Consider the following 27,013-nt stretch of genomic DNA (forward strand, 5'->3'; position numbering starts at 1 on the left):
AGTTCTCATCATAAAATATATATATATGTAAATTTTTTATGGTGATGGATGATAACTAGACATCGCGGTGATCATTTTGTAGTATATACAAATATCACAACATTACGTTATATACCTGAAACTAATGTTATATCAGTTATACCACAATTAAAAAAAAAAATCTTTCAGCTCTTCCTTGGAACTGGCTTCCATTATTTATCAATGTTTACTAAATATAATGTTTATTAAATTTAAAATTATTCAGATACTTCACCCTGTACTTAAGTTTTGAAAGGGAAGTAAATTGAGAGAGCATACCTTTTTCATTTTATTCCTGCTCTTAACTCCAAAAGTTGTATTTAGAGACTATGGTTACTTTAACAGAGATGTATACACACTCATGTGGGTCTTCAGGAAAAATCATTTACATTCAGTTCTCTACTATTATTAATGGCCAGAATTTAGAGTTAATAGAATCAATTACTCTCCCTGGTGATAAAAGTCTAATAGTAGTGAACATCAAAGCCAGAGAGATACAGACAATTGTTTAATGTGGAAATTTTTAAATGTAACCCTTGTAGAGGAGTAAGCCTGCTTCTTTCCCTCCTGGGCTTCTTTCTCTGCACTCAGGAGATCTGCTCATGCCAAGAGGAAGTAAAAAGACACACTATCTTTTATTAAATATCTACTATACTCCAGACACCGGACATGTGCCAGCCCTTTTAAACTCTACCACAAATGTATGAACTAAATTTTATTATCTTCACTTAGAAACCAAAAAACTGAAGATCATAGAAGTTAAGTTTTCCACAGTCTTACATTTAGGAAGAACCAGAGGCAGGGATCAAAACCAGATCTCTTTGACCCAAAAGCCCATGCTCTTTCCACTGCACTGCTGTTGCTGCTGCTGCTAAGTTGCTTCAGTTATATCCCACTCTGTGCAACCCCATAGACAGCAGCCCACCAGGCTTCCCCGTCCCTGAGATTCTCCAGGCAAGAACACTAGAGTGGGTTGCCGTTTCCTTCTCCAATGCATGAAAGTGAAAAGTGAAAGTGAAGTCACTCAGTCATGTCCAACTCCTAGCAACCCAGTGGACTGCAGCCTACCAGGCTCCTCCGTCCATGGGATTTTCCAGGCAAGAGTACTGGAGTGGGGTGCCATCGCCTTCTCCGAGTCCACTGCACTAAAACATTTCAAATACTAAAATAAATAAATAAATAAGTGGTTAGTTGCTCTTTTGGAGCATGAAGAGCAAAAAAGCTGGTGAGTATAACATTAACAAATTTTCAGACCATTTCTTTAAAACTGTCTGGGATCTGATTTTCAAAAAAAAAAAAAAATGTATAAGCTGACATTTACACCTGGAAATAGTTTGGAGGTGAGAGTTAATATTAACTGAGATATCAGTTAATATCTCCAGGTTGGCCAGTATCTGAACTGACAGGCTGCCTTGTTGACATTTGATAAAACATCTGGGTGGCCCTTCAGGGTTTTCTGTGACACATGACACTCAGTAATGAATTCTAGAGGACGCTGAGAGAAAGGGAGAGCTTCGTATCCCAAAGCCAGGACAGTGACTAAAGGCTGGAGAAAGTGGGAAGGGAGCTAATATGAATACTCAACTGAAAGCTCTCCTGCAAACCTGTGGCTTCCATCTGCATTTCCTCCTTCTTCTTGGTTTCCCCACTAGGATTGTAACTGGTGGAGGAAGAGTTCGCATCAGAGACAGGAAGCGAGATGGTCCAGGTAAGAGTTGCTCTCAAACAATGCAATCACACTGTTCTGACTGCTCACCTACCTTTCCATCAGAAATCTCACCTTGCTCCCCTAACTAGAAGCTTCTGTCAGGCAGTTTTGCCAGAAGAGACTCCCCTGAACACAAGACCAGAAAGAGGGAGTTGTGCTCCAACAGTGCTCTTGGCATCACAATGAGGGGGACTGTATCCACCCCAGGACTTATAAAGGTCAATATGAAGTGAGAACTGTCAGGAATCAACCTGTCCTTGGCATTCTGATTTTACGATAATAACAAAAGGGGGAAAGGAGCAGTTCATACCCTTTTCTTCCTCAAAGCAGAAAAGTGTCTGCGTTTCAAGAACATTATGTGAACTTCAGTTTCAGAGTGTTGAAATAAAGGCAAAGCCAAAAATATGTCCCTGTCTGAGAGGCTATGTAGGCGTAATGCTGAGAACGACGCACGACGCATTGAGACTTCATTCTTGTACACTCCCCAATTAAAATCCTGCTCTCCAGTCAACATGCCACTTTCCTAAAACCAACATCAAATACAGTCTCAACTCCCTAAATAATGCTAGAGAGCTCCCTTTATCTGAAGTGGGTCCCATCTACAGGTGTGCCCTTCAAAATTAACCTAAACTTCACTTTGTACATGAATCCTTGCTTGCTGCTAAGTCGCTTCAGTCGTGTCCGACTCTGTGCGACCCCACAGACGGCAGCCCACCAGGCTCCCCCATCCCTGGGATTCTCCAGGCAAGAACACTGGAGTGGGTTGCCATTTCCTTCTCCAATGCATGAAAGTGAAAAGTGAAAGTGAAGTCGCTCAGTTGTGTCCGACTCTTAGCAACCCCATGGACTGCAGCCCACTAGGCTCCTCCGTCCATGGGATTTTCCAGGCAAGATACCGGAGTGGGTTGCCATTGCCTTCTCCAATCTTTGCTTGGCCATACTTTAATCAAAGCAGTTTTCTGTTGCAGCTTGCTGACCCTCATAGCACTGCAGCTATTACATTATTCAACCAAGCAATTTGAACGTTCCTTGAGAAGAAGATCCTGTCTTAGACACCTGTGAATTTGCAAAGGGCCAAGGGAGGAACAAGTTTTAGTTCCTACCTTCTACCTTCTCTGAAAGTCAAACTAAGTCATTAGAATCTTAACTTGGGGAAGGAGGATATCCCACCATTCTTGGGGAGAGGGGACAATGGTTGGGTAGGGGGTAGGGCTGCCCACTCACCCTGCAATTGCATCTGACCTGCTCTGTCATTTACCTATAACAGAGTCTCATAGAGGAGATCACTTAACTACAGGTCAAGGTGGAAGAAGAAAAAGTCCAGATAAAAATGCTGTCCTTGGCACAGAAATGGCTGCAGAATCTCAGTTCCAGTAACTACCACAGCTGAGTTCTCCTTTGTACTTCTGGGAGGGTTAGAGTCCGGAGTGAGAGTTCTGCTTCTCTTGGAAAGCCCATTGGCTTCCAGGAAGGTGAGGTTCAGTAAAAGAAAGAAGTCACGCACAGTGTCATCAGTTCTGGTAACTGGAAAAACATGCTGTGTGGTGCAAGTTTGATTTCAGGAAAAAAATGAGCAAAAAATAGGGCCGGGTTAGGTCATGATTATAAATCAACCTGGTACAAGGCAAGGTTCTTTCTCAGGAAGTTATGCCTATGGCCTCTCTGCACAACTATTTGCTGCCTTCTGCAGAACTACTTACCCAATACCTTACCGCCCCACCCAGGGAGAGCATGCGGGGAACAAAAAGGAACAAAGAGGAGGAGAGAGGCCATCCATCAAAAGCCGTGCAACCTGGCAGAGAGCAGGATTGTGTCAGCTGGAGAAAGTGAAAAAAAGCCCAGGGAGGTATTTTTCAGCTGTTATAGATGACTTTCCTTCAAGATAGGATTAGGCTCACTTTTTAACTATGAGTTCAAGTTTTTACAGGGCGGGGGCGGTGGCGGGGGGGGGAACCTCCTGAGAATATTTCACTAGCATCTTCCCAGAAAAAAATTTAAACCTCTTTACAGTCCACTCTTCATTTTAGTCATGCCTTACGATGATAGCAACCAGAATGAGATGTCCCAGGCTTTCTGTAGGCCATGCATGCATACGGTGAGTGAATGAGGCAGATTGGCAGGGAGAGGAGAGCAGAGAAACACAGAATGATAAGATGAAGGACAAAAATCCAAAGGCATGCACATCCTCAGAAGAGGTGACCCATACATAGCATCCATGGAAAGTAGTTAACAAGTTGCCTGACACAAAGCGTCACTCAATTCAGTTCAGTCACTGAGTCGTGTCCGACTCTTTGTGACCCCATGGACTGCAGCACTCCATGGACTGCAGCCCCATGGACCAGGCCTCCCTGTCCATCACCAACTCCCAGAGTTTACCCAAACTCATGTCCATTGAGTTGGTGATACCATCCAACCATTTCATCCTCTGTTGTCCCCTTCTTCTCCTGCCTTCAATCAAAGCATCACTAAATGTTAGCTAATCTCAAAGTTATTATTATTGTTATGGATGAGGGTGAGAGTGGACATGAGGAATTAAATGAAAAGCACTACTACTTTCTACCTTTAAAAGAGGTACTATTTTCTACTTGCTGAACTAGGCTAAAAGTGCACAAAAACAAGGCCAGCTCTAGACCAGAGCTGCTCAGATCTTAGTGTGTATATGAAGAACCTCCAAAGTTAATATTATCAGCAAAATTAATATTAAGAAGGAAAGAATAAATTGCTTTTCAGAAAAGCAAATGATAAAAGAGTTCATCACCACTAAACAAGGCTTACAAGAAACGTTAAAAGGACTTCTTCAAGCTGAAAAGAAATGATGCTAATTAATAACAAAAACACATATGAAAGAATAAATCTCACTGGGAAGGTAAGGGTAGTGGGTTAATCTAAAGGCAAAAAGATATGACACTGAAAGGTGAATGCCTCAGGTCGGGAGGTGCCCAATATGCTACTGGAGAAGAGTGGACAAATAGCTACAGAAAGAATGAAGAAGCTGAGCCAAAGTAAAACCAATGCCCAGTTGTGGATGTGACTGGTGATGGAAATAAAGTCCGATGCTGTAAAGAACAATATTGCATGGGAACCTGGAATGTTAGGCCCATGAATCAAGGCAAACTGGAAGTGGTCAAACAGGAGATGGCAAGAGTGAACCTCAACATTCTAGGAATCAGTGATCTAAAATGGACGGGAATGGGCGAATTTAATTCAGATGACCATTATATCTACTACTGTGGGCAAGAATCCCTCAGAAAATAGAGTAGCCCTCATAATCAACAAAAGAGTCTGAAATGCAGTATTTAGGTGCAGTCTCAAAAATGACAGAATGATCTTTGTTCATTTCCAAGGCAAATCATTCAGTATCACAATAATCCAAATCTATGCCCCAACCACTAATGCCAAAGAAGCTGAACAGTTCTATGATGACCTACAAGACCTTCTAGAACTAACACCAGAAAAAGATGTCCTTATCATCATAGGGCACTGGAATGCAAAAGTAGGAAGTCAAGAGATACCTGGTGTAACAGGCCAAGTTTGGCCTTGGAGTACAAAATGAAGCAGGGTAAGACTAACAGAGTTTTGCCATGAGAACACACTAGCCATAGCGAACACCCTCTTCCAAAAACACAAGAGATGGCTCTACATCAAGAGGTGGACATCACCAGAGGGTCAATACTGAAATCAGATTGATTGTATTCTTTGCAGTTGAAGATAGAGAAGCTCTATACAGTCAGCAAAAACAAGACTGGGAGTTGACTCTGGCTCAGATCATGAACTCCTTATTGCCAAATTCAGACTGAAATGGAAGAAACTAGGGAAAACTGCTAGACCCCCATTCAGGTATGACCTAAATCAAATCCCTTACAACTATACAGTGAAAGTGAAAAATACGTTCAAGGGATTAGATTTGATAGAGTGCCTGAAGAACTGTGGATGGAGGTTCATGACATTGTAAAGGAGGTAGTGATCAAAACCATCCCCAAGAAAAAGAAATGCAAAAAGGCAAAATGGTTGTCTGAGGAGGCCTTAAAAATAGCTCAGTAAAGACAAGTCACAAAAGGCAAAGGAGAAAAGGAAAGATATAACCATCTGAATGCAGAGTTCCAAAGAAGAGCAAGGAGAGATAAGAAAGCCTTGCTAAGTGATCAATGCAAAGAAATAGAGGAAAACAATAGAATGGGAAAGACTAGAGATCTCTTCAAGAAAATTAGAGACACCAGGGAACATTTCATATAAAGATGGGTTCAATAAAGGACAGAAATGGTAGGGACCTAACAGAAGCAGAAGATACTAAGAAGTGGCAAGAATATACAGAAGAACTAGACAAAAAATATCTTCATGACCCAGATAACCACGATGGTGTGATCACTCACCTAGAGCCAGACATCCTGGAGTGGGAAGTCAAGTGGGCTTTAGGAAGCATCACTACAAACAAAGCTAGTGGAGGTGAGGGAATTCCAGCCGAGGTATTTCAAATCCTAAAAGATGATGCTGTCAAAGTGCTGCACATAATATGTGAGCAAATTTGTAAAACTCAGCACTTGCCACAGGACTGCAAAAGGTCAGTTTTCATTCCAATCCCAAAGAAAGGCAATGCCAAAGAATGTTCGAACTACTGCACAATTGCACTCATCTCACATGCTAGCAAAGTAATGCTCAAAATTCTTCAAGCTAGCCTTCAATAGTATGTGAACCATGAACTTCCAGATGTTCAAACTGGATTTAGAAAAGGCAGAGGAACTAGAGCTCAAATTGCCAACATCATTGGATCATAGAAAAAGCAAGAGAGTTCCAGAAAATCAACTACTTCTGCTTCATTAACTACACTTAAGTCTTTGACTGTGTGGATCACAACAAACTGTGGAAAATTCTTCAAGAGATGGGAATGCCAGACCACCTTACCTGCCTGCTGAGAAACCTGTGTGCAGGTCAAGAAGCAGCAGTTAGAATCAGACATGGAACAATGGACTGTTTCAAAACTGGGCCACCTGATGAGAAGAACTGACTCATTTGAAAAGACCTTGATGCTGGGAAAGATTGAAGGTAGGGGGAGAAGGGGACAACAGAGGATGAGATGGTTGGATGGCATCACTGACTCAATGGACATGAGTTTGGGTAAACTCCAGGAGTTGGTGATGGACAGGGAGGTCTGGCGTGCTTCAGTCCACGGGTTTGCAAAGACATGGACACAACTGAGCGACTGAACTGAACGTCAAGGCTGTATATTGTCACCCTGCTTGTTTAACTGATATGCAGAGTACATCATGCGAAATGCTGGGCTGGAAGAAGCACAAGCTGAAATCAAGATTGCTGGGAGAAATATAAATAATCTAAGATATGCAGAGGACACTGCCCTTATGGCAGACAACGAAGAGGAACTAAAGAGTCTCTTAATGAAAGAAGAGAGTGAAAAAGCTGACTTAAAACTCAATATTCAAGAAAATGAAAATCAAGACATCCAGTCCCATTGTTTCACGGCAAATAGATGGGGGAAAAGTGGAAACAGTGACAGATTTTATTTTCTTGGGTTCCAAAATCACTGCAGTTGGTGACTGCAGCCATGAAATTAAAAGACACTTGCTCCTTGGAAGAAAAGCTATGACCAACCTAGACAGCATATTAAAAAGCAGAGACATTACTTTACTGACAAAGGTCTGTCTAACCAAAGCTATAGTTTGTCCAGTAGTTGTGTATGGATGTGAGAGTTGGAGCATAAAGAAAGCTGAGCAGCGAAGAGCTGATGCTTTTGAACTGTGGTGTTGGAGAAGACTCTTGAGAGTCCCTTGGACTGCAAGGAGATCCAACCAGTCCATCCTAAAGGAAATCAGTCGTGAATATTCATTGGAAGGACTGATGCTGAAGCTGAAACTCCAATACTTTGGCTACCTGTTGCAAAGAACTGACTCACTGGATAAGATCCTGATGCTGGAAAAGATTGAAGGCAGGAGGAGAAGGGGATGACAGAGGATGAGATAGTTAGATGGCATCACCAACTCAATGGACGTGTTTGAGCAAGCTCCTGGTGTTGGTGATGGACAGGGAAGCCTGGCGTGCTGCAGTCCATAGGTTCACAAAGAGTTGGACATGACTGAGTAACTGAACTCAGCTGAAGTTAATAGAGCAGATTGTGGAGTGAGATCCACCAGACCAGCCAAACTTAATAACTCTACAGCCTAGAGCAATCCTCTCCCATTTTCCTCATCCATGAAATGGAGATAATAGTGATACCTAATTTACAGGGTTTGAGGGAGGATTAAATTAATTCACACATGTAAAATAATGAAAACAGTGCTTAACACACAATAAGCACTCAATATTATTATCCATTACTTTGCCAAATACTATTTTCTTATTTATTTATTTACTTGACTGTGCTAGGTCTTAGCTGGGTCATGCAGGATCTTTGATCTTTATTGCAGCCTGCAGGATCTTTCAGTTGTGGCATGTAGGATCTAGCTCCCTGACCAGGGATCAAACCAGGCCGCCTGCGTTGAGAGCATGGTGCCTTAGCTCCTGGAACACCAGGGAAGTCCCTCAGAGTTAATATTATCATTTTAACAGGTATGGGGCTTATGTCTTCCCTTGTATTATAAACTCCTTAAGAGCAGGTGTGCTCAGTAGAGTCCTGTTGAATAAATAAATTAGTAGGTGAGTGAACGGATTAAAAAGCACTTAGAGCTATGTACTTCCTCTAAGTGTTTTATCAGACGAGATCAGGTGTGTTCAGACCTATAAGTATCTTATGTTAAAAGAATTTCACCTCCCCGCCCCCACCCCCCAAACTTTGTAATAACTCCAGATTTCGAGAAGACCACAGAAGCAAAGGCAGGAAAGACTTGGAAACTAAGGAAAGTTTCTGGACCACTGTTGACCTCTTTTCTGGATTGGCAAGATTTTTTTCTACAAACACTGCCTTCTCCCTCTTCCACAAGGAATAATGTGAGCATAAAAGAGACAATGCATACAAACCGCAAGAAGCAAATAAATAGAACAGAAAATATCTGAAAGGTCAAAAATGATCATAGTTAAATCAAGTTTTAACTATATCCAATTCTTCTAGGAGACTAGTTTCCAGTCAATATTTATCAAATAAAGATGTATTGAGGGGGGTTGAGGAAAAGGAATTCGAGGTGGAAGATAAGGGTAATCATCCCTTCTAGTTATTTTTGAGTGAATTTCAGACATATTAGTCACTTTCCAAATCAATAGGATGTAAAGGTTACCTGTGCCTACTTCCGAGTAGAAAAATTCGCTTCCCAGTTTGTAAGACTAATCGTGCCTTCTGTTTGTTCACTCATTCATTCATCCTCTTATCAAATATTTATCAGATGAGTTTCATTTGCTATCGCTGCACTAGGTCCAATGAACAAACCACAGCCTTGACCTCCAGTAGCCCAGGAGCAGAGCTAGCCAAAAGAGAAATATGGCAGTAGGGCCATGTCTGTCTAACAGTCCCCAGCACAGGGCCTGGCACACAGTAGGAACTCAAAGAGTATCTGTTTAATGATTAAAACGTAAGATGGAAATTACAGTAAGTTGACCTAAGTGTTTTGATAAGGCTTAGTGCAGGATATCAGGGGCTTTCCAGGTGACTCAATAGTAAAGAATCCACCTGCAATGTAGGAGACATGTGTTCAGTCCCTGGATCAGGAAGATGCCCTGGAGAAGGAGATGACAACGCACTCCAGGATTTTGGCCTGGAGAATCCTACAGACAGGAACCTGACAGGGTCCATGGGGTCACAAAAGAGTCAGACACGACTTAGCAACTAAGCAACAATAACAACAGCAGGATATCAGTATTCATTGGAGAACAAATCTATATTAGTGAGGCCAAGGAAGGTTTTCTAGAAAAGGTGTCATATTAACTAAAATCCCAGGGAGTGACTTGAAGTAAGTTTGGTGAGTGTGGGTTTGGGGAGTAGTTTCTTGGGCTTCCCTGGTAGCTCAGACGGTAAAGAATCAGCCTGCAATTTGGGAGACCTGGGTCTGATCCCTGAGTCAGGAAGATCCCCTGGAGAAGGGCATGGCAACCCACTCTACTATTTTTGCCCGGAGAATCTCATGGGCAGAGGAACCTGATGATCTACAGTCCATGAGGTTGCAAAGAGTTGGATGTGACTGAGCAACTAACACTTTCACCTTCACTTTGATCCTAGGGACCGAGTGTTCAGGTTCAAATCTCGATGCTGCAGGAGCAGCTGTGTGTCATCCTATTCCTCTCTGTGCTATAGCTTCTCCATCCACTTCCTTGAGTTGTTCTGAGTTCATGAGTTAACATTTTCAAAGTGACCACAGTTACATGTGCTGTTGAGTAAATACTACATAAGTATTTGTCAAATAAAAATCCTTTCAATAATTTCTTGAAACACTGGAACTTGCATGGGCATGCTCTCCATTTCCGGGATCCATCTCGTATCACCTCCCTGTGTGTTATGCTGTCTTCTCTTTTATATGACTAGTGCTTTATTACAGGACGTTGGCTCTCTCTCACCTTAAAAAATTCCCTCTACACCCCTGTGTCTACTTCTGACTTCTGTCCATGGCCAGTTTCTGAGCAGATTGTGCTGGACCCTGTTCTGGGTCTTCATAGTCTCACATCTCACTCATAACTCCACCCGCTGTAATGCGGAGTCCCCTCTGAACCCCCAACTCCAGAGTGAAACTGCTCTCTCTAAAGTCCCTGATGATTTTCTAACAGCTGCATCCAATGGGCCCAGTTCAGGCCTGATCTCGTATCGGGTGGCTCTGTACCATCTGACACTTTGGTAAATCCATCCTTTTCTCTTTTCCCCAATTCTGCTGCCTTCAGGCCTCCTTCAGTCTCTCCAGTTACTGGCTCTCCCTTTCTAGCCTCGAGGAATTGTCGGTCTCATTGAGATAGGACTGGGATCTCCCAGAGGCCAAGCTGCAATAGTCTAATTACAGGTCAGCTCCCACCGGACAGAGAGAATCTTCCAGGTATGGCCTCTGCCTTGCTCTCTTGATTCCCCCAACATATGACTAAATGTCTAATACTTCACCTAAGAGGAACTCAATAAATGTGGGATGAATGGATAAAATAATAAACAGAACCCCCAAAAAAGTATATTTATTTTCTAACCTGTCCAAAATGCAGGGCAACAAGTTGTATGAAAGTCAGCAAATGCTGAGTCACTGCTTGAATGATGACTCACTAACTGATTGATTAACTTTTAAGCTCTGTGACTTCCCCACTGATCAGCCACTGGATTTCTAATCCAGAAATGAGCCATGATTACTGGTCTTGATATCCCAAGCATTGCCATGGCAACGTTTCAACTTCAAAATGCTCTGAAATGTTGGGTTCCAATGACCGTTTTGTATATTTGGGCAGGACCACTTTTCTCTACGACTCACTTCTGACTCATAAAGAGAATTGGGATGTTTTTGTTTGCCCACTGGGCTTTATTTCCTGGATGCTCTCTTTTTTAAAAAAATTCAAAGCACGGGATTTTTTTAAGGCAGGTAATGAACATGAGAAGGAGGGGATGTTATTTTTGGGACACAAACTTAACATAGAGATGTGTTTTCTAGAAGGTGCCAGGGTCATGGGGTGTATGATGTGAGCAGCAAGGAATCTGATGAGTACCCAGAGTAACTGACCCTCAGAACACAGAAACATGGAATTGATGTACTTGTTTATGGCAGCAGGAACCAAAGCTAAGGGACAGTCAGGGTATACAGGCTCAGAATACAAACTAACGTGCCGCCTTCCACTCCTATTTATTTTGCCTCCTCAAGGCATGGGCTAGGATGGGAACAGGAAGAAGCCAAGCCACCTGGCACACACATCCCAAATGACTCAGATGGGCAGCTCCAGAGGAACAATAAAGCAGAGCACGGAGGAGGGAGCAGAAGGTGAGGAAGGACAAAGCATTGCCAGTGCAGGGCAAACGGGTGAATTTACTTGGGCTGCCAAAGGTGATGCCTACTTTCCAGCTGCACCCCTATTACTCCTGAATATTTCCACCTGACAACCTGTACTCCACCCAAGAACTACACTGAGAGTGCCTGTGGGTTTCCATCTCATCTCTGAGGATGGAGAGAATATACAACCAATAGACAAAGAGAAGAGAGAAGCAGATGGTGGCACGTGGATTGGCCAAGGCTCCTCCTGACTACACTGTCATCCTGAGATTGTAGATGCCATGAAGGGGGGTAGTAACTGAAGAAGGGGATGAAGACAGGAAGGGCAGGGAGCGGTGTCAAGCAACACACCTGCAATGTGATGAGGACAATCACACAGTCATGCTCAGAGAAAGCCCCTCTGTGCTACCACCTGGAAGTGAGTCTCCTTTCCTGACCTGTACCCCAGACACCTGGGTGACTTCAGCATCCCAACCCCCTGGGAGTCAGACACAGGCCCTGAATAGTGTGGGCCACAGGGAGATGGCAATGCCTGAGCGCCCAGAGCTGGAGTCCAGGGAAAAGTTCAGGTCATATTAGCAGAACTCTATGGCCTTTATTTTCCCTCCTCCCTTCTGTTTCTCTCTTTTGCTTCCTGAAGGTGCTGCTGCATCAGAATCTGAGGCACTGTGGAGGGCCTGAGTGTTCCCCATGAGCATGTCATTCTGAGCTCATGTGGTGGAAAGCCATAGAAAGTAATGCAGTTCAGGCTGAAGGGAAACTCCATCAGGCAGAGTTAGGTTCAGGGAAGAAAGGGCCCTCTTAGGATGCCCTTAAGTGGCTGAAGGAAGGAGCTTGATGATAATTTCCTTCTCAATCAGTAAGACCTTCATGTGATTGCAGAGGTCTCAGTGCAGAGATCCAGGTGTTTATTCATTGTACAAAACATCAGCACATTCCTCAAAGACGACCCAGGTGCTACCAGATGTAAGCAGTGGCCAAGCCCTAGCCTTCAACGAGCCCAGAGAAGCCCTTTTCATTTCAGTGGGTCAAAAATATAAAACCAAACTCTCGTGCATTGCTGAGGGGTGCAAAATGGTGTAGCCATTTTGGAAAACAGTCTGTCAGTGCTTCAAAATGTTTAACACAGAGTTACCATATACAATCCCACTCTTAGGTGCCTACCCAGCAGAAATAAAAACATAAGTCTGCTTGTGCAGGGTCCATAGCAGCACTATTTGTAACAGCCCAAAAGCGGAAGCCACTAAAATGTCCATCAACTGCAGAATGAATAAACAAAATAGGACATATATAAGGAATAGTATTCAGCAATAAAAAGGAATGAAGCTCCAATACATACTAAAAAAAGCAAACCTCAAGTGAAAGAAACCAGATTCAAAAGACCACACAGAGTAAGCCTGCTACATATGAATGAGTTCCCTTCTGAGAGTTCACAAATCCAATTTGTTCATATAAGTCCAACAAAGTTAGCCTAGGTACCAGGTACAATCAGCTGTATAGTACTGTACTATATAGATTTGTAATACTTTTCACACAAATAATGCATAAAAACAAACACACACAAAAATAGAACATATTTAATCTCACAGCACAATACCTTGAAAAATATGCCAGGCATGTGAACTAACTTACACGATTAGACACGCAAACACAAGTTCGCATCTTTGAAGTTCTCAAGTTAAAGATTCACATGTAGGGTACTTACTGTATTACATGGAATGACCGGAGTAGCCAAATCTACAGAGACAGAAAATAGTGGTTGCAACATTCAAAAAACTAAGATCATGGCATCTGGTCCCATCACTTCATGGGAAATAGATGGGGAAACAGTGGAAACAGTGTCAGACTTTATTTTTGGGGGCTCCAAAATCAGTGCAGATGGTGATTGCAGCCATGAAATTAGAAGAAGCTTACTCCTTGGAAGGAAAGTTATGACCAACCTAGATAGCATATTGAAAAGCAGAGACATTACTTTGCCAACAAAGGTCCGTCTAGTCAAGGCTCTGGTTTTTCCAGTAGTCATGCATGGATGTGAGATTTGGACTGTGAAGAAAACTGAGTGCCGAAGAACTGATGCTTTTGAACTGTGGTGTTGGAGACTCCTGAGAGTCCCTTGGACTGCAAGGAGATCCAACCAGTCCATTCTAAAGGAGATCAGTCCTGGGTGTTCTTTGGAAGGACTGATGCTAAAGCTGAAACTCCAGTACTTTGGCCACCTCATGCGAAGAGTTGACTCATTGGAAAAGACTCTGGTGCTGGGAGGGATTGGGGGCAGGAGGAGAAGGGGACGACAGAGGATGAGATGGCTGGATGGCATCACCAACTTGATGGACGTGAGTTTGAGTGAACTCCGGGAGTTGGTGATAGACAGGGAGGCCTGGAGTTCTGCAATTTATGGGGTCACAAAGAGTCAGACACGACTGAGCGACTGAACTGACTAGTTATTGTGTATTTGGGAAGAAGGGGAAGGAAATGGGGAGTGACTACTAATGAGTAAGTTGTTTCTTTTGGGTAGAATGAAAATGTTCTAAAATTAGATTGTAGTGACAGTTGCACAACTCTGTAAATATTCTAAAAAACATAAATTGTAGAGTTTGAACAGGTGAAGTTTACAGTATAGAAGTTTTATCTCAAAATGCCATAAAAAGAAAATATAGTTGATGTTGCACAATGCAAGGGTTAGGGTCACCAACACTCCACGCATTCAGAAATCCATGTGCAACTTAGAGTTAGCCCTCTGTATTCCCATCTCCTCCATATCTGGGTCCACATCCTCAGATTCAACAGCTCAAACTCACGTTGTTCAAGGGTCAGCTCTAAATACAAACTCCATCTGGAATGTTACCATCAGGATTTGTTTTTTTTGCAGGAAATTTCTGGGAAGTTTTGTGTTTACTTGAATAAAAGGAGTTTTCCTACCCCTGATACTGTCAGTCTCTCTGTAGGCATTATCCTGCATAGTGTAGAACTAGGAAGCAAAGCAAAAGAGGATTGAGGAAGACGCACAGCATGCAGGAAGAGTCCTGGATACCAGGAGCTGGCAAATAGCCAGCCAAAATCAGATCTGCTCACAGCCAAAATCTGATCTGCCCACAGCCAAAATCAGATCTGCCACTTGTCTTGGTAAACAAAGTTTTATTGAAACACAGCTCTGCTCATTCATTTACATATTGTTTATAGGGGCTTGGACATTCTAGGAACAGAATAGTTTCAATGGAGACTGTGCAACCTGTAAAGTCTAAATTATTTACTAAATTCTTGTGCCTTTAAAGAAAAAGGCACTTTTTTGCTGACACTTCTCGAGACTCACGTGTCCACTTAAGTCCTAAGTCATGATCCGCATGCTAGTAGCAGCAGCACCGAGGAGCCTGTTAGAAATGCAGAATCTCAGGTTCCCCCAGACCTTGTGTTAGTTAGTTGTATTAGTGAAAGAAGCAGATGTCAAGATGGAGCTCAATATACATGGACTTTATTAGGAGAGATAACTAGGAGATAAAACAGGGAGGAAGCCCGAAAAGGCCAGGAGAGCCATTAGTCCATGATGCAGGTCTGACCTCGAAGGAAGGAAAGAGAGGAGGAAGATCGGGTGAAAGCACTGTAAACTGCTATACGGTCTAAAGCGTGATCTGCAAGGCCCTCATGAATCCTCAAGGCAGAGTCGGCTGTCAAAGGAGTCCTGAATCTCTCAGAAACTGGTTTTCCTTTATCCCTGCTGCACCAAGGCATCCGGCCTTAGTGTACATGCGGTGACAAATTCATAGCACAGCGCCTCTGGTCCTTCGGAAAGGAAATGCGCTGTACTTGGCATTCTCATTGCATCTGCGGCAAGGTGTATTCCCATAGCAGTGAGATCACTTTGAGAAGAATTGCAGGGGATCTCTATGCACATTTAAGTTTGAGAAGCAAACTCAAGGGCAGGAGTTAGCCAACTTTCTACAAAGGGCCACACAGCACATATTTTAGGCTTTGTGGGCAATATCTTCTCTGTTGCAACTACTCTGCCATTCAAAGTAGGAGCAGCTCCAGAGAACACATAACCAATTGGGTGTGGCTGGGTTCTAATAAAACTTTCTTTATAAAAACAGACTTTTGCTTTGGACAAGATGTGGCCCATGGGCCAGAGTATACCAACCTCTGCTCTAGAGTTACAGGGTTTAAACTTTTTAGAAGCAATTAAACACTTTTGGTGGGGGGGGGGTGGGAGGGCGGGCTTCCCTGGTGGCTAGACAGTAAAGAATCTGCCTACAATGAGAGAGACCTAGGTTCGATCCCTGGATTGGGAAGATCCCCTGGAGGAGGGCATGGCAACCCATTCCAGTGTTCTTGCCTGGAGAATCCCCATGGACAGAGGAGCCTGGTAGGCTACGCAAGGCCTGTGGCCCACGCTGGGTCTCAAAAGTCAGACATGACTGAGTGGCTAAGCACAGCAGAAACTCTTTTTTCATATGAAACAGGTAAGAGAGGGGCTACCCGTCTTGATGGTGGGCAGGAAGCCCCGTGTCCAACAGTTCCCCTCAAAAACCACTGAGACACCTCTGTAGGCAACAAAATCAGAATCTGAAAGTCACTGCCCTGGTTCCCCACAAAGAGCCTCGAGTTACAGAAAGTTTCTCTCACCTTTTTCTCATTCCTAGTGGGCATCGGCAACCTAACTTTCTACTTTATCCATTCTACAAACATAGCTGACAGTCTAACACTGTGCTAGGTACTTAGGGACGACAAAAGTGAATCAGACACACATTTGGCTCCTGGGGAACTTTCAGTAAATAAAAACAAGACCTGTATAGAACCACGGCAGCAGGGAGCAATGTGCACCCCAGGAAGTCACAGGTCAAGGACTATGGAGACTGAGCAGTGGAGGAGATCTTTTCCACACAGGGAATCCGGAAGATTCTGTGGACAAGGGTCAGGGAGCTGTGAAAGGAGGGGGAAGACTGACCATCTGTTTTCCTTCTAAAACCAGACAATGCCTCTCTTCTGGAGGACCACACCTCCACAGGACAGACTCTTCTGTACACAGATGCTAACTTACATCCATCGGGGCACATGGCTTGCCCACACAAGCAGACTCATGGATCTCATTCCCATCACAGTGGGCATACTCACCGCCGGAGACCAACAATCTCGTGTCCACAGTTCTTTCACGCAGGGTTACTATGACTTCACTGCATGTCTGGGGCAAGATCAAGGAGCAGAACTAAGTGAGAATAAAATGGGCAATTCCTCAGGGTCCCACGAGGGCAAACACTCTGACCTTGACCACCAATGCAGTATAGGAAGAGGCAGCTGAGGAGGAGGGTAATGGAAACCTTATCTTCACAGGAGCCCTGGGAAAGGTATGGACGTGGTGCTTCACATGTCACTGAGCCCTGCTGGATACTCGGGGAGGCAGCACACGTGGCCTTCCTTTTAAATTCTCTTTACATCTCTGTGGATACTTCCATGTGTCAATCTGCCTTCTGCAAAGCTCCACACCCCACATCAATAAAACTCCTCACCCCGGGGCTGCTACTCCCTTACTGAGAGAAGGGGATGTTACAGAGTCCTGTGAAATCTCATTTCTCTGGGGTCGTTCAAAACAAAAGCTATCCATATGCCTTAAACAAGGTCAGCAAATGCTGACCTTCCTACCAGGAAATCCAGAGACCTTTGAAACTTACATGAAATATGTGACTTGGGCATATTGCTAAAAAGTGAGCAGAGCTTCCATCATATTCCCAAAAGGGTGCATGACCCCAAAATAGCCTTGGACCACTGTCCAACGTATTAAATAGTACATAGGTCACTTCAGTCGTGTCCGACTCTGTGTGACCCCATAGACGGCAGCCCACCAGGCTCCCCCATCCCTGGGATTCTCCAGGCAAGAACACTGGAGTGGGTTGCCATTTCCTTCTCCAATGCATGAAAGTGAAAAGTGAAAGTGAAGTCACTCAGTCGTGTCCGACCCTCAGCAACCCCATGGACTGCAGCCCACCAGGCTCCTCCATCCATGGGATTTTCCAGGCAAGAGTATAGCCCAGGCTTTAAAAAAAAAAAAAAAAAAAATCAAAAAACAAAAAAAAAACGGTCTTTTCAAGCCACTGACTCAATAGTGTTCTCAATCATCTTGAGACCATCTTGCAAAAAAAAAAAAAAAAAACCCTATTTATCACCATTCCTGCTGGACAAATGAGGAAGTTAAATTCTTAAGAAATTAATACCCTACCTAAGAAAAGATTACAGGTTGACAGGTTAGCACCAAAGATGAGTAGGCTAATACACTGCTGTTAGCAATGATCACCTCCTGCTGTTATACCACTTCATAAATGAATTTTACAGTCAAGTCTGTGTTGGGCACTTTACATACATGGCTTCTTTAAACACTATAACAACTCTTTGCGACATTTTCCCATTTCTCCAAGTGAGGAAACCAAAGCTCAGAAAAGTTGAATGGATTGCCACAGATCCCAGCACTGATAAGTGTCAGATGGAATCTGATTCCAGGTCTGACTCCCAGATTCTGCCCTGGGATCTCTACCTCAACCTGGATCCTCAGAGAAAGAAAACTCATCTTCAACTCAGGGACAGTTTCTCAGACATCTTTGTATTCCCCCACAAAGCCTTGCCCTGCTTTGCATGGCAAAGCACTCAATAAATATTTGTTGAATGAAGAAGCGTGGGCTTGGGCTCCAATCCTGCCATGGACTTACTGACTCAGTCTCCGGCCACTTGGAGTTGCAGGTGGTTAGTCAGCTGGGCAACTTCAGGGAACATTTGAAATCAATTACGGGTGAGGAGGAACCCATTAGAAGTTCCTCTTCTGTGTGTGTTGGTGTGGAAGGAGAGGAAAGGAAGTTGAGAAGGAGGGAAACAGGATGGTTTCAGGACTGAGTGCTGGAGCTTAAAGATTTCACACCAGGATAGGACAACATTTGACTTATGTCCACAGCTGAGTTCCAAAAGCCCGTCCAAATGGGCTGCTGACCCCAGGCTACTCCTCGGTGGCCACAAATCCCTGAATTGCCAGGCCCCCCGAGCAGTGACCTTTATGGAGGCCCTGACACTGGAGCAGCCACACACAGTCCTTTCCTGCTTGCCGGGAGTCAGAGCTACAGGAGATTGGCAACTTCAGAAGATCTAAGCTGCGGGCGGCCCAGCACCATCGCTCCCCCTCCAGGGGCCAGAAAGAAGCTAAACACCTACAGCCTGTGAGGCCCACATTGTCCTCTCAGCCCTAAATGAAAGTATTCCAGCAATCCACCCGGAATCCAAAAACTTCCTATTTTGGAAGCATGTGGGAGTGGGGCGGGGGGAGGGGGGAGGTAACTCGAGTTGATTTTGTTTTCTTTACGGTTGTTACAAGTGCCGGTTAGTCATAACCCAAAGAATGCCACTTGAGTCCTTTCACATGGGCCCTGCAAAGAGACTTGTATGAAGCCGACCCTCAGGGATGCCTACCAACACGCTCTGGGAGGGAATGATCAAATACCTCCCAGAGGCCCGGGAAGGGACAGCCCTCCAAGAAACCAGACTGCATTCCCCACTACTTGGCTTCCAAGGCACCGCCTACTCTCCTGTGCACGAAGCAACACTGCCACCTAGTGCTCTGTGTAGGAAGTATTCTCCGAGGCCTCCTATCTCTGGGGGTGGGGTGCCAGGGTGGGGGTGGGGGATGGTTCCTCTACCATGGCTAGGGCAACTGAAGCCCTTGATATCTCTGCCGAGGAGAAAATGCCCCAAGTTTGGTAGATGGAGAAAACTGGGTCTAGGTTAAGTAGGTAGAACCTGAGGTTTGAGAGCTGTTAGAAGAGTGTGGGAGCCAAGTGTTGTATCATCTTGTGTTATCCTCAGTGGGGCAGCAGAACTCCCGTGGTTGAATTGTATTTACCTCAGGAGCACAGTTCAGCTGTGGTCATTCTGCAACAGCTGAAAGCCAACCATCCCAGGAACAGGCAGGTACCGGCTAAAAGGACCAGGGCTAGGGTCAGAGAGGGAGGATGGGCTGATCTGTTGGTAAGAGTGAATAGATGAGCAAATAGGAGACTTTTATTCCTGGGGGTGACTACCCTTGGCCCTTCATGGTTCTCAGCCCAGGGGGCCCCAGGGAAAGCATATGGAGCTGACCACAGCGAGTCGACAAGGATGCCTATGTCCTGGGAACCCAGTTGCTAGAATCCTGAAGAACGAAGGCTGGGTTCTCAGCCCCTATCTCTCCCAAACTTTTACCCTAAATCTTTTCTGAATATTTTCTGAGGTGCACAAATCTGAACAAAGATACAGGGTGGGAGGTGGAGAGGAGACAGACCCGAGTATTCTCTGCTCTCCGTCTTTCCGGTGTGGACCTACAGGGGACATGCCAGCACAGCTCCGGGAATGCTTTGATTTGAAGAGAAAGAAACCTCAGAGGCTAGACTGTCTGCGAAAGATTTCCTGCCTAATTTTACATGCTTAGGGAGGTGGCAAGGGCTCAGATGGGCACGTTGGAGAAGGAGTTGAGTATGCGCTGTGGCAAGGTTGGGGGGCAGGGGGCGGCAGTGGAGGTGGGCATGGGAGGGAGAGGTATGGGCTGGCGGGGGAGGGCTGGTACATTAAGGAAAGCTGTGTAGGTGCATGCTCAGTCACTTCAGTCTTGCCTGACTCTTTGTGACCCCATGGACTGTAGCCTGCCAGGTTCCTCTGTTCATGGGATTCTCCAGGCAAGAATACTGGAGTGGGTTGCCATGCCCTCCTCCAGGGGATCTTCCCAACCCAGGGACTGAACACGCTTCTCCTGAGTCTCCAGCATTGCAGGCAGATTCTTTTACCCACTGAGCCACTTAGGAAGCCCTATGCTGCTGCTGCTAAGTCACTTCAGTCATGTCTGACTCTGTGCGACCCCATAGACAGGAGCCCTATAACTGGAACCAAATCCTGACCCTGTTCTCCTCTCTTCAGAGAATGAGAACAGAAGGATGCAGAAAGTTCAGGAACAGGGGTCAGGTACCCACTGTCCAGAAACTGTTCCCTCAGGTCTAAATTTTAACAACTCAGACCACTGGTTTCTTAGAGCCTCCCTCCTATATTCCTGCTGGATCTTTCTCCGATTCTTCAGAGCCAGGGAACTGATCCCAGGTCCCTGTGCTGCTACTGCCAGAGGAGGGGTAAGTGGAGTCGTGGTCTAGACGGCAAGCACACAGTTTCCCTGGCAGATGGGTACTAGGAAGCGAGATTAGGCAGCAAGAAGATGTCATCTGGGAAAAACTGTGAAGCTGCCAACTCCGATCAGATAATCATCTCATTATTTCTTCCATTTGGCCTCAGAATAAGGATTTCCTTCTACTCTTTCTCTGCCCCAACCTATCATCCAGCCCAGCCCCTTCTCTATCCTCTCCCCTCACCCCCTTTCCCACCCCAAAATAAAATCAAGCAAAACCACAAGAGTCTAGAGTGCTCAGTGTCTGGGAATCCCAGCTTCCAAAAGAGAAATTACAGCCAAAGAGGGGGGAAGACAGCGTGTCCGGAAGGGATGTTCCAGCAACACACCATCGCAAGAGGCTCCCTCCTTCCAGATTTCTTTCTCTGGTCTAAAATTTATTTGCAGGCACCCACCAGCCTGAGAAGTCTTTAATATTGGGAGCTGTCAAGCCCTTCAGGGGTTCTGGAGTTCCGCTCCCCGTCTGCCCCAGGCATACCTCTCACGACTTTGGTTTCCCCATCCATGTCATGGGACTGGCAAGCATCAAAGGGTGTTGTGTACAATCCAGATTAATAAGATGAAAATGGTTCTACTATGTACCTAGGTTTGTGTGAGGTTCTGTCCTGGGGTGGGGGCTCTGAAGGGATAAAGAGACACTGAATGATCATGTATCACTTCTAATCCCTTACCCACTCCCTGCTTGAAACCAGTATCCCCCAACCGTCCCCCACCCCCATTGAGGCAAGGGAGACAGTTATTCCTAATCCTACTCTTTTCTTTGTCCTTCTGGGTGACTTTCCATGAAAGCCAAGATCCGGGTATACTGTAAAATAAATGTGGAGAGTGTTCCCAAACACTGTTCCTAATGAAGACCATAGAATTATACAAGGTGCATTTCTGGTCCCTTTTACAACACCCCGGGTTAGAAACCAGGGTCCTGGCTTGTGAGTGCCCATCTTTTCCAGTAGACCTTGCTAGTCCCAGGCTGGACACATGATTTTTAGGACAAGACAAAGGGGACTCCAGGACCTGGTCAAGGTAGTAGCGTTCTGCTACATTCCAGGGCTACTCGAAGAAAAGGAAACCAACCAGGACCCATTGGCTATGTAGCCGGCAGCCTTGTTTCCTCACTACCTAGTCCAGCCCAGGCATGACTCACTGCCCAGGTCTGTACACTTTCATGTCGTTTCAAAGTTGCCTGGGTTTCTCACACTGGACTATAAGAAATGGAGTGTGACACCTCTTCCCCACTGACAAAGAACCAGAGATCTTCCCCTTTAAAGAGGGATGAGAGAGTGAGCTGGAGGTCTCCTAAGTGCCAGCACAATGTATAGAAGCACACGAGATCAATACAAGGGACAAATGCTCTTGTGGTTATAGAGTCATTAATGCAGATGATGCCTGGGATTCTGCTGCGCAGATGAATAGAGGCCCTTCCCCCCCTCTGCCCGGCTAGCCCTCCCTGGCTCTTCTGTTCTGCCCCTTTCCCCTCCTTGCCCCCGATGTCTAACCTCACCAAAACCAGAAGCCAGCCCTACCCCGCGGACTACGGAAAGCCCAGGAATGGGTGATTACCTGCAATGATGGCTGGGCTGTTCTGTCCTCCCTCCGGTCTCACCCAGGCTTCCACTGTGAACGCCTCCCGGGGAATGTCAGCCAGCACTTCTGGACGCAGCAGCAGCGGCTCCCGCCTCCCAGAGAAGTACAAGACAGGCAGTCTTCCTTGGGGGCTCACGGTCTCTGCTTCCCAGGAGGGGTCCCCTCCACCATTCCGGATGCCACTCTCTGATGGGCCGGTTCGGACCCTAGGCGTGAGGGGATGCTTAGGCCACAGCTGGAAGTGCTGGGGCGCAAACTTGGGGTCTCCCCACAGGCCTCCTGCCTGTCCCTTCACCACCTGGCGCCGACGCCTGGTCTTGGTCTGACCCTTCCTTTGGGTCTCTGGTCCGGATTCCCCTGGGCATGGGAAGGTGGTGATCATGGTGGCAGCCGAGGCTGTGCCTTCTAGAGTCCCAGCCTCACCTAGAGGCTCCTTGGACCCTCCATCGCCAAGATAAGTGTCATCATCTCCCAGTAGCTCCGACTGCCCAATAGGACTGTCCCCTCCCCACGGAGCGGCTGGCCGCTCAGCCTCACTCCTCATTCTTGCACTTGCAGTTGGGTCTGGGGGCACAGAGCTCACAGCCATTCCCTCGGCATCTTGCTCACTGCATTCTGCATGGTCTCTTCCCTGATCTCCTGCAGGGTAGGGCCTCAGGTAGTCCCCAGGCAGGCTGGGATAGACCCCAAAGAGGTGATGCTGAGGAGCAACTCTGGGTCTTCGAACCTTGGCCCCCAGCCAACAGTGCTCTCCTTCCGACAGCACCTGGCTCAGGTGTCCTCTTTGGGCCAAGGATCTCTTGCGCGTCCAGCCCAGCTCCGAGCTGACAGTACTGAGCGCCCACCCAGCCAGAACTACCAGGCTTACCCTCAGAATCTTGAAGCACATCATACCTCCCCCCGGCTCTTTATACAGAACCAGAAGTCAGCTTCTGGGTACCACACCGGGGTGATGGGGTTAAGAGGAGGAGACAGCTAGCTGTGGATTTGCTGTCCCCTGGCAAATTGTTTTGTTCAGGGACCAGACTTTTCAAGCAGCCCCCAAAGAGCACCTCTCCTGGCTGCCTGCGCTGGGTGCTGTGACCAAGTAGCCTCTGTCCCTCAACCTCTCCCTATATATGTCCCTCAACCTCTCCCTTGACCTCTCTCTCTCTCTCCTTGCTCTAGTTCAGTCCTTGAAGAATGAAGTCCATTTCTCTGGGTTCCTTTGAATTTCTTCCAGAGAGCTCAGGTTTCTTTCTTTTTCTTTTTTTTCCCCCTTCTTCAATAGCTCCTCCCCTCGTTGATACTAGGAGGGGGACACGTGGGCAGGAGCCAAATCTTCTCAAATACACATTTGTGCACACACATACCACTCACTACCTGAAGTTATTAAAAAGAATATTAGCCTCCAATGTTCTTTTCTTTATCCCCCTTCCTTCCCTAGGAGTTACCTTTTCTTTGTCGTCTTTAACCTCAAATACACTTACCTTCCAACAAATTGCTAGAAAAACTGGTATACAGAGAAACAGAATTTGACGCTTACTATCTAAAAAGGCAAAAAAAAAAAAAGAATCTAGGGGGCACAAAAAATGCCAGCTGGTACTTAGCCTTCACTTCCAGATGTCCTCCTCAGCCAGCTCCCCATCCAGCCTCCAGTCTGCCTGTGCAGGTCAGAATGTTTCCCTCAGCTCTGGGGTTGGTGAGTGCTGAAGGCTGTTTTTAATCCCCTTCCAACTTGTTGGTGTGTTGCAAGTCTCCGTAAAGTTCTCCTCTGGGCTGCCAGTCTGGTGCCCTAATAACCTTAGGAGTCTGAGAGCCCTTGACTTCACCTTCTGGGAGTCTTGTGGGTCCCTGGGAAGATGGAAAAGAGAATGAGAAGAAGAGCATATCCTTCAGGGGACCTGTGCTCTCCAGTCCCTCCTGCTCCCCTTCTCTCCCTTCCTCTCTGCCTATAATTATCTTCTTGTTTGTTTCATTTAAAGACAATGATGATGTCAAAGCTAATAAGTTCGGTGCATCTCTCCACCTCCTGCCTGTCCCCTCCTCCCTCCTGAAAACCTCCCCACCTCACTGAGGCACAGGGGACAGATGCTACTCTTGGTTTCCCCCGTAAACATCTCCCGCTTTCTCTTCCAGCAGCCGCAGCCTACACAATCAATAGCCAACAATCAATACTGTTTTGGAGCACTCTCTTCTGTATGTATTCTCTCTCTCTCTCTCAAACACACACTCACATACACATACTCACACATGTGTTGTGAACAGACTTGCTTACTGCCTAATAAACCCACACCACTCTTTTAGGGACCACTTGTCTCGCTTTGTTTGTTTGTTTGTTTTGCCACATATATACTGTATTCTTCTCTTATTTCAATCATTTGGGATTTGAAAGGACAATACCCCAAATTCACTTCACATTAGCCATTGGGAGAAAGGAGAAATCAATTATCCTGCTGTAGGAAGCATTCAGAGGAAATGCCATGGATTTGCACGATATAGTTCTTATTCTCGCTCAAGTTTCTCACTCTGAAGTTACTAAAAGTCACCATATGCTGAGTGAGCAAATAAACAAATGAGATGCTCAAAATAAGTAAATTACAAATATCAGCAGCTAGACCCAAACAACTAGTTTTTTTCATTGATTTGAAATGAATGGATAAAATGGGGAAATAAATAATGTGTATTTAACCTCCAAATTTCTGTTTGCCTAGATGTAAGCTATCTCAAGGAGTCCTACCCCTAAAATCATGTGTGTACCCACACACATACACACACACACACACATGCATACACACTGAGCGGGTCTGAATTCTCAATACAGGTAAGGGTGTTTGACCATGGGTGAGTACAAAGCAGGGAGAGGAATATATTGGGTCCTTCATTCAATAATAAGAAAAATCATTTACAGTTCTAAAACCACTGCTTGTGTTGCCCACATATAAAACATGCAGCCCACATTACTTTGGAGTAAGATCACCCTGCCTCTTCTGCCTTGGGTCCCCTCATCATCTTCTAAGTTCCTCTACCCTAGCTAATCACTGATTGATGTGCTTTACAAATGCTGTATCCTAAAGCCTCCATCGCTGGTGTGCCCTGTCTCCCTATACAGCATCCACTGACACTTCAAGGCAAGTCCCTGAAGAAGATATCAATTCAGGCACGTGGATATCACTAAACAGAAATCCCTCAATCCTAGACTGTGCCTTTTCCTCTTAGCGTCTCCCTGTCTTCCTTCACTTTTCTGTCTCAGTCCTTTCCTCCACCTCCCCGCCTCCCACCAAAGCAGCTAAACAGAGATTGGGGCTTTGGAAAGGGGTAGGGGGGTTGCAGAGAAAGACAGAAAGCAGAGGAGACAGAGAGAGAGAGAAACCAGGGCAGAAAGGAGGGAAGGAAGGAGAGGAGCCTTAGTTTAAATGAAGGGAAGATACCCAGGTAAGTAAAGGAGAAGTAAACTTGCCCCTCCCTATGCCACCCCCAGGACCCTCAGAAAAAGGATTCATACCATTCATTTCAGGGAGGAGGGATACACAGCAAGGAAGAATTCCGCCGTGCGTTTGTTTCTCCCCCTTCTAGTGTGTGAATGATCTTGCATCCCCTATAGGTCTCTCTTGGTTCTCAGCTGCTAGTAATCCATTCATAAGGTTTCAAGAAGCTACACAAAACTCAAGCTTCCAGTTTAGTTTCTCTCTCTCTCCCCTTCATTCCTTTGCTCACCACTCTCCTTCAGCTCTTGGCAGTCCAAAGTTTAAAAAAAAAATGTTGAACCATTTCTGTGTTTTCCTCCTGTTGTAACTTTTGCTGTGACATCATAACCCTGCCCACCAACACCCCACCTCTCTCTCTCCTTTCCATCCCACCCCTCATCAGCCCCATGCCCCCAAAACACCCCCCACGGAGAAGAAGGGCTCCTGTCAGTTCCAACGTGTGAAAACACAAAGCTACTGGAAGGCACCCCCTCTGCACCGTCCCCCTCCTCTCTTCCCCTCCCTGCCTTACCCACCGCTCAGCCACGGCTCTCCCAAGGCTTTAACAATGATCCCATCTGTTTGACATGTGCGGAAAGGTGGGCTGGATTCAAATAATCTGTCAAGTGAATCAGATCAAAAACCCAGCAACCCCCTCCTCAATTCCATCACACACGCTCACTCGCCAGACCCCAGTCAAAGTGTGAGAGAAGTCAGACTTGCACACCACCCACCCTGGATGCCAGGGAGAAAGACACCAAACACGCCAAGGGAAACGCACATTTATATATATGTATAAATCCTGTGGCTTATTTGTTTATGACAAACACCCGCACCCCAAGTCTCCTACGCCTCTTCCCCAAGCCCTGCCACTCCACAAGTGCACAGATTTGAAAGCTGGTAGGATCTGTTTTGAAATCTCCAACGAGAGGGTTTTTCCCCCTTTTTTTCACTCCAAAGCACTATCTGTGGCGATCAGACTGGAGCAGGGTTGCCAGCAAATGCAGGAGGCCCCTTCTAGGGTACAGGCTTTCAAACCAGCGAAGCTAGAAGGAATGGATCTAAGGACACACAGCAGGAGCTGGCTGAATTTATTTTGTTTTGACGGGGGTAGTTGGGGAGGAATATCATTTCTGAAATGCCCAAGGAATGAAGGGGAGAGGATATGGATTTCTTAAACAGTTTTTGCAAGAGGAGCGGTGTC

General features: G+C 45.7%; 1 protein-coding gene across 1 annotated transcript in view; it reads right to left on the reverse strand.

The window, feature by feature from the left end:
* Positions 1 to 24,196, reverse strand: part of PAPPA2 (pappalysin 2) — a 315,881-nt gene extending 291,685 nt beyond the window's left edge. The window contains exon 1 of the mRNA XM_086342421.1: positions 22,340 to 24,196. Coding sequence (XP_086198547.1) covers positions 22,340 to 23,255 — 916 coding nt within the window. The 5' untranslated portion in view covers positions 23,256 to 24,196. The remainder of the gene's footprint in view (positions 1 to 22,339) is intronic.
* Positions 24,197 to 27,013: the final 2,817 nt, after the last annotated feature.

The sequence above is a fragment of the Bos grunniens genome, chromosome 16 (assembly GCF_055505025.1).
Source record: "Bos grunniens cultivar Pamir isolate PY7600 chromosome 16, Bosgru_T2T1.0, whole genome shotgun sequence".
Lineage (NCBI taxonomy): Eukaryota > Metazoa > Chordata > Mammalia > Artiodactyla > Bovidae > Bos > Bos grunniens.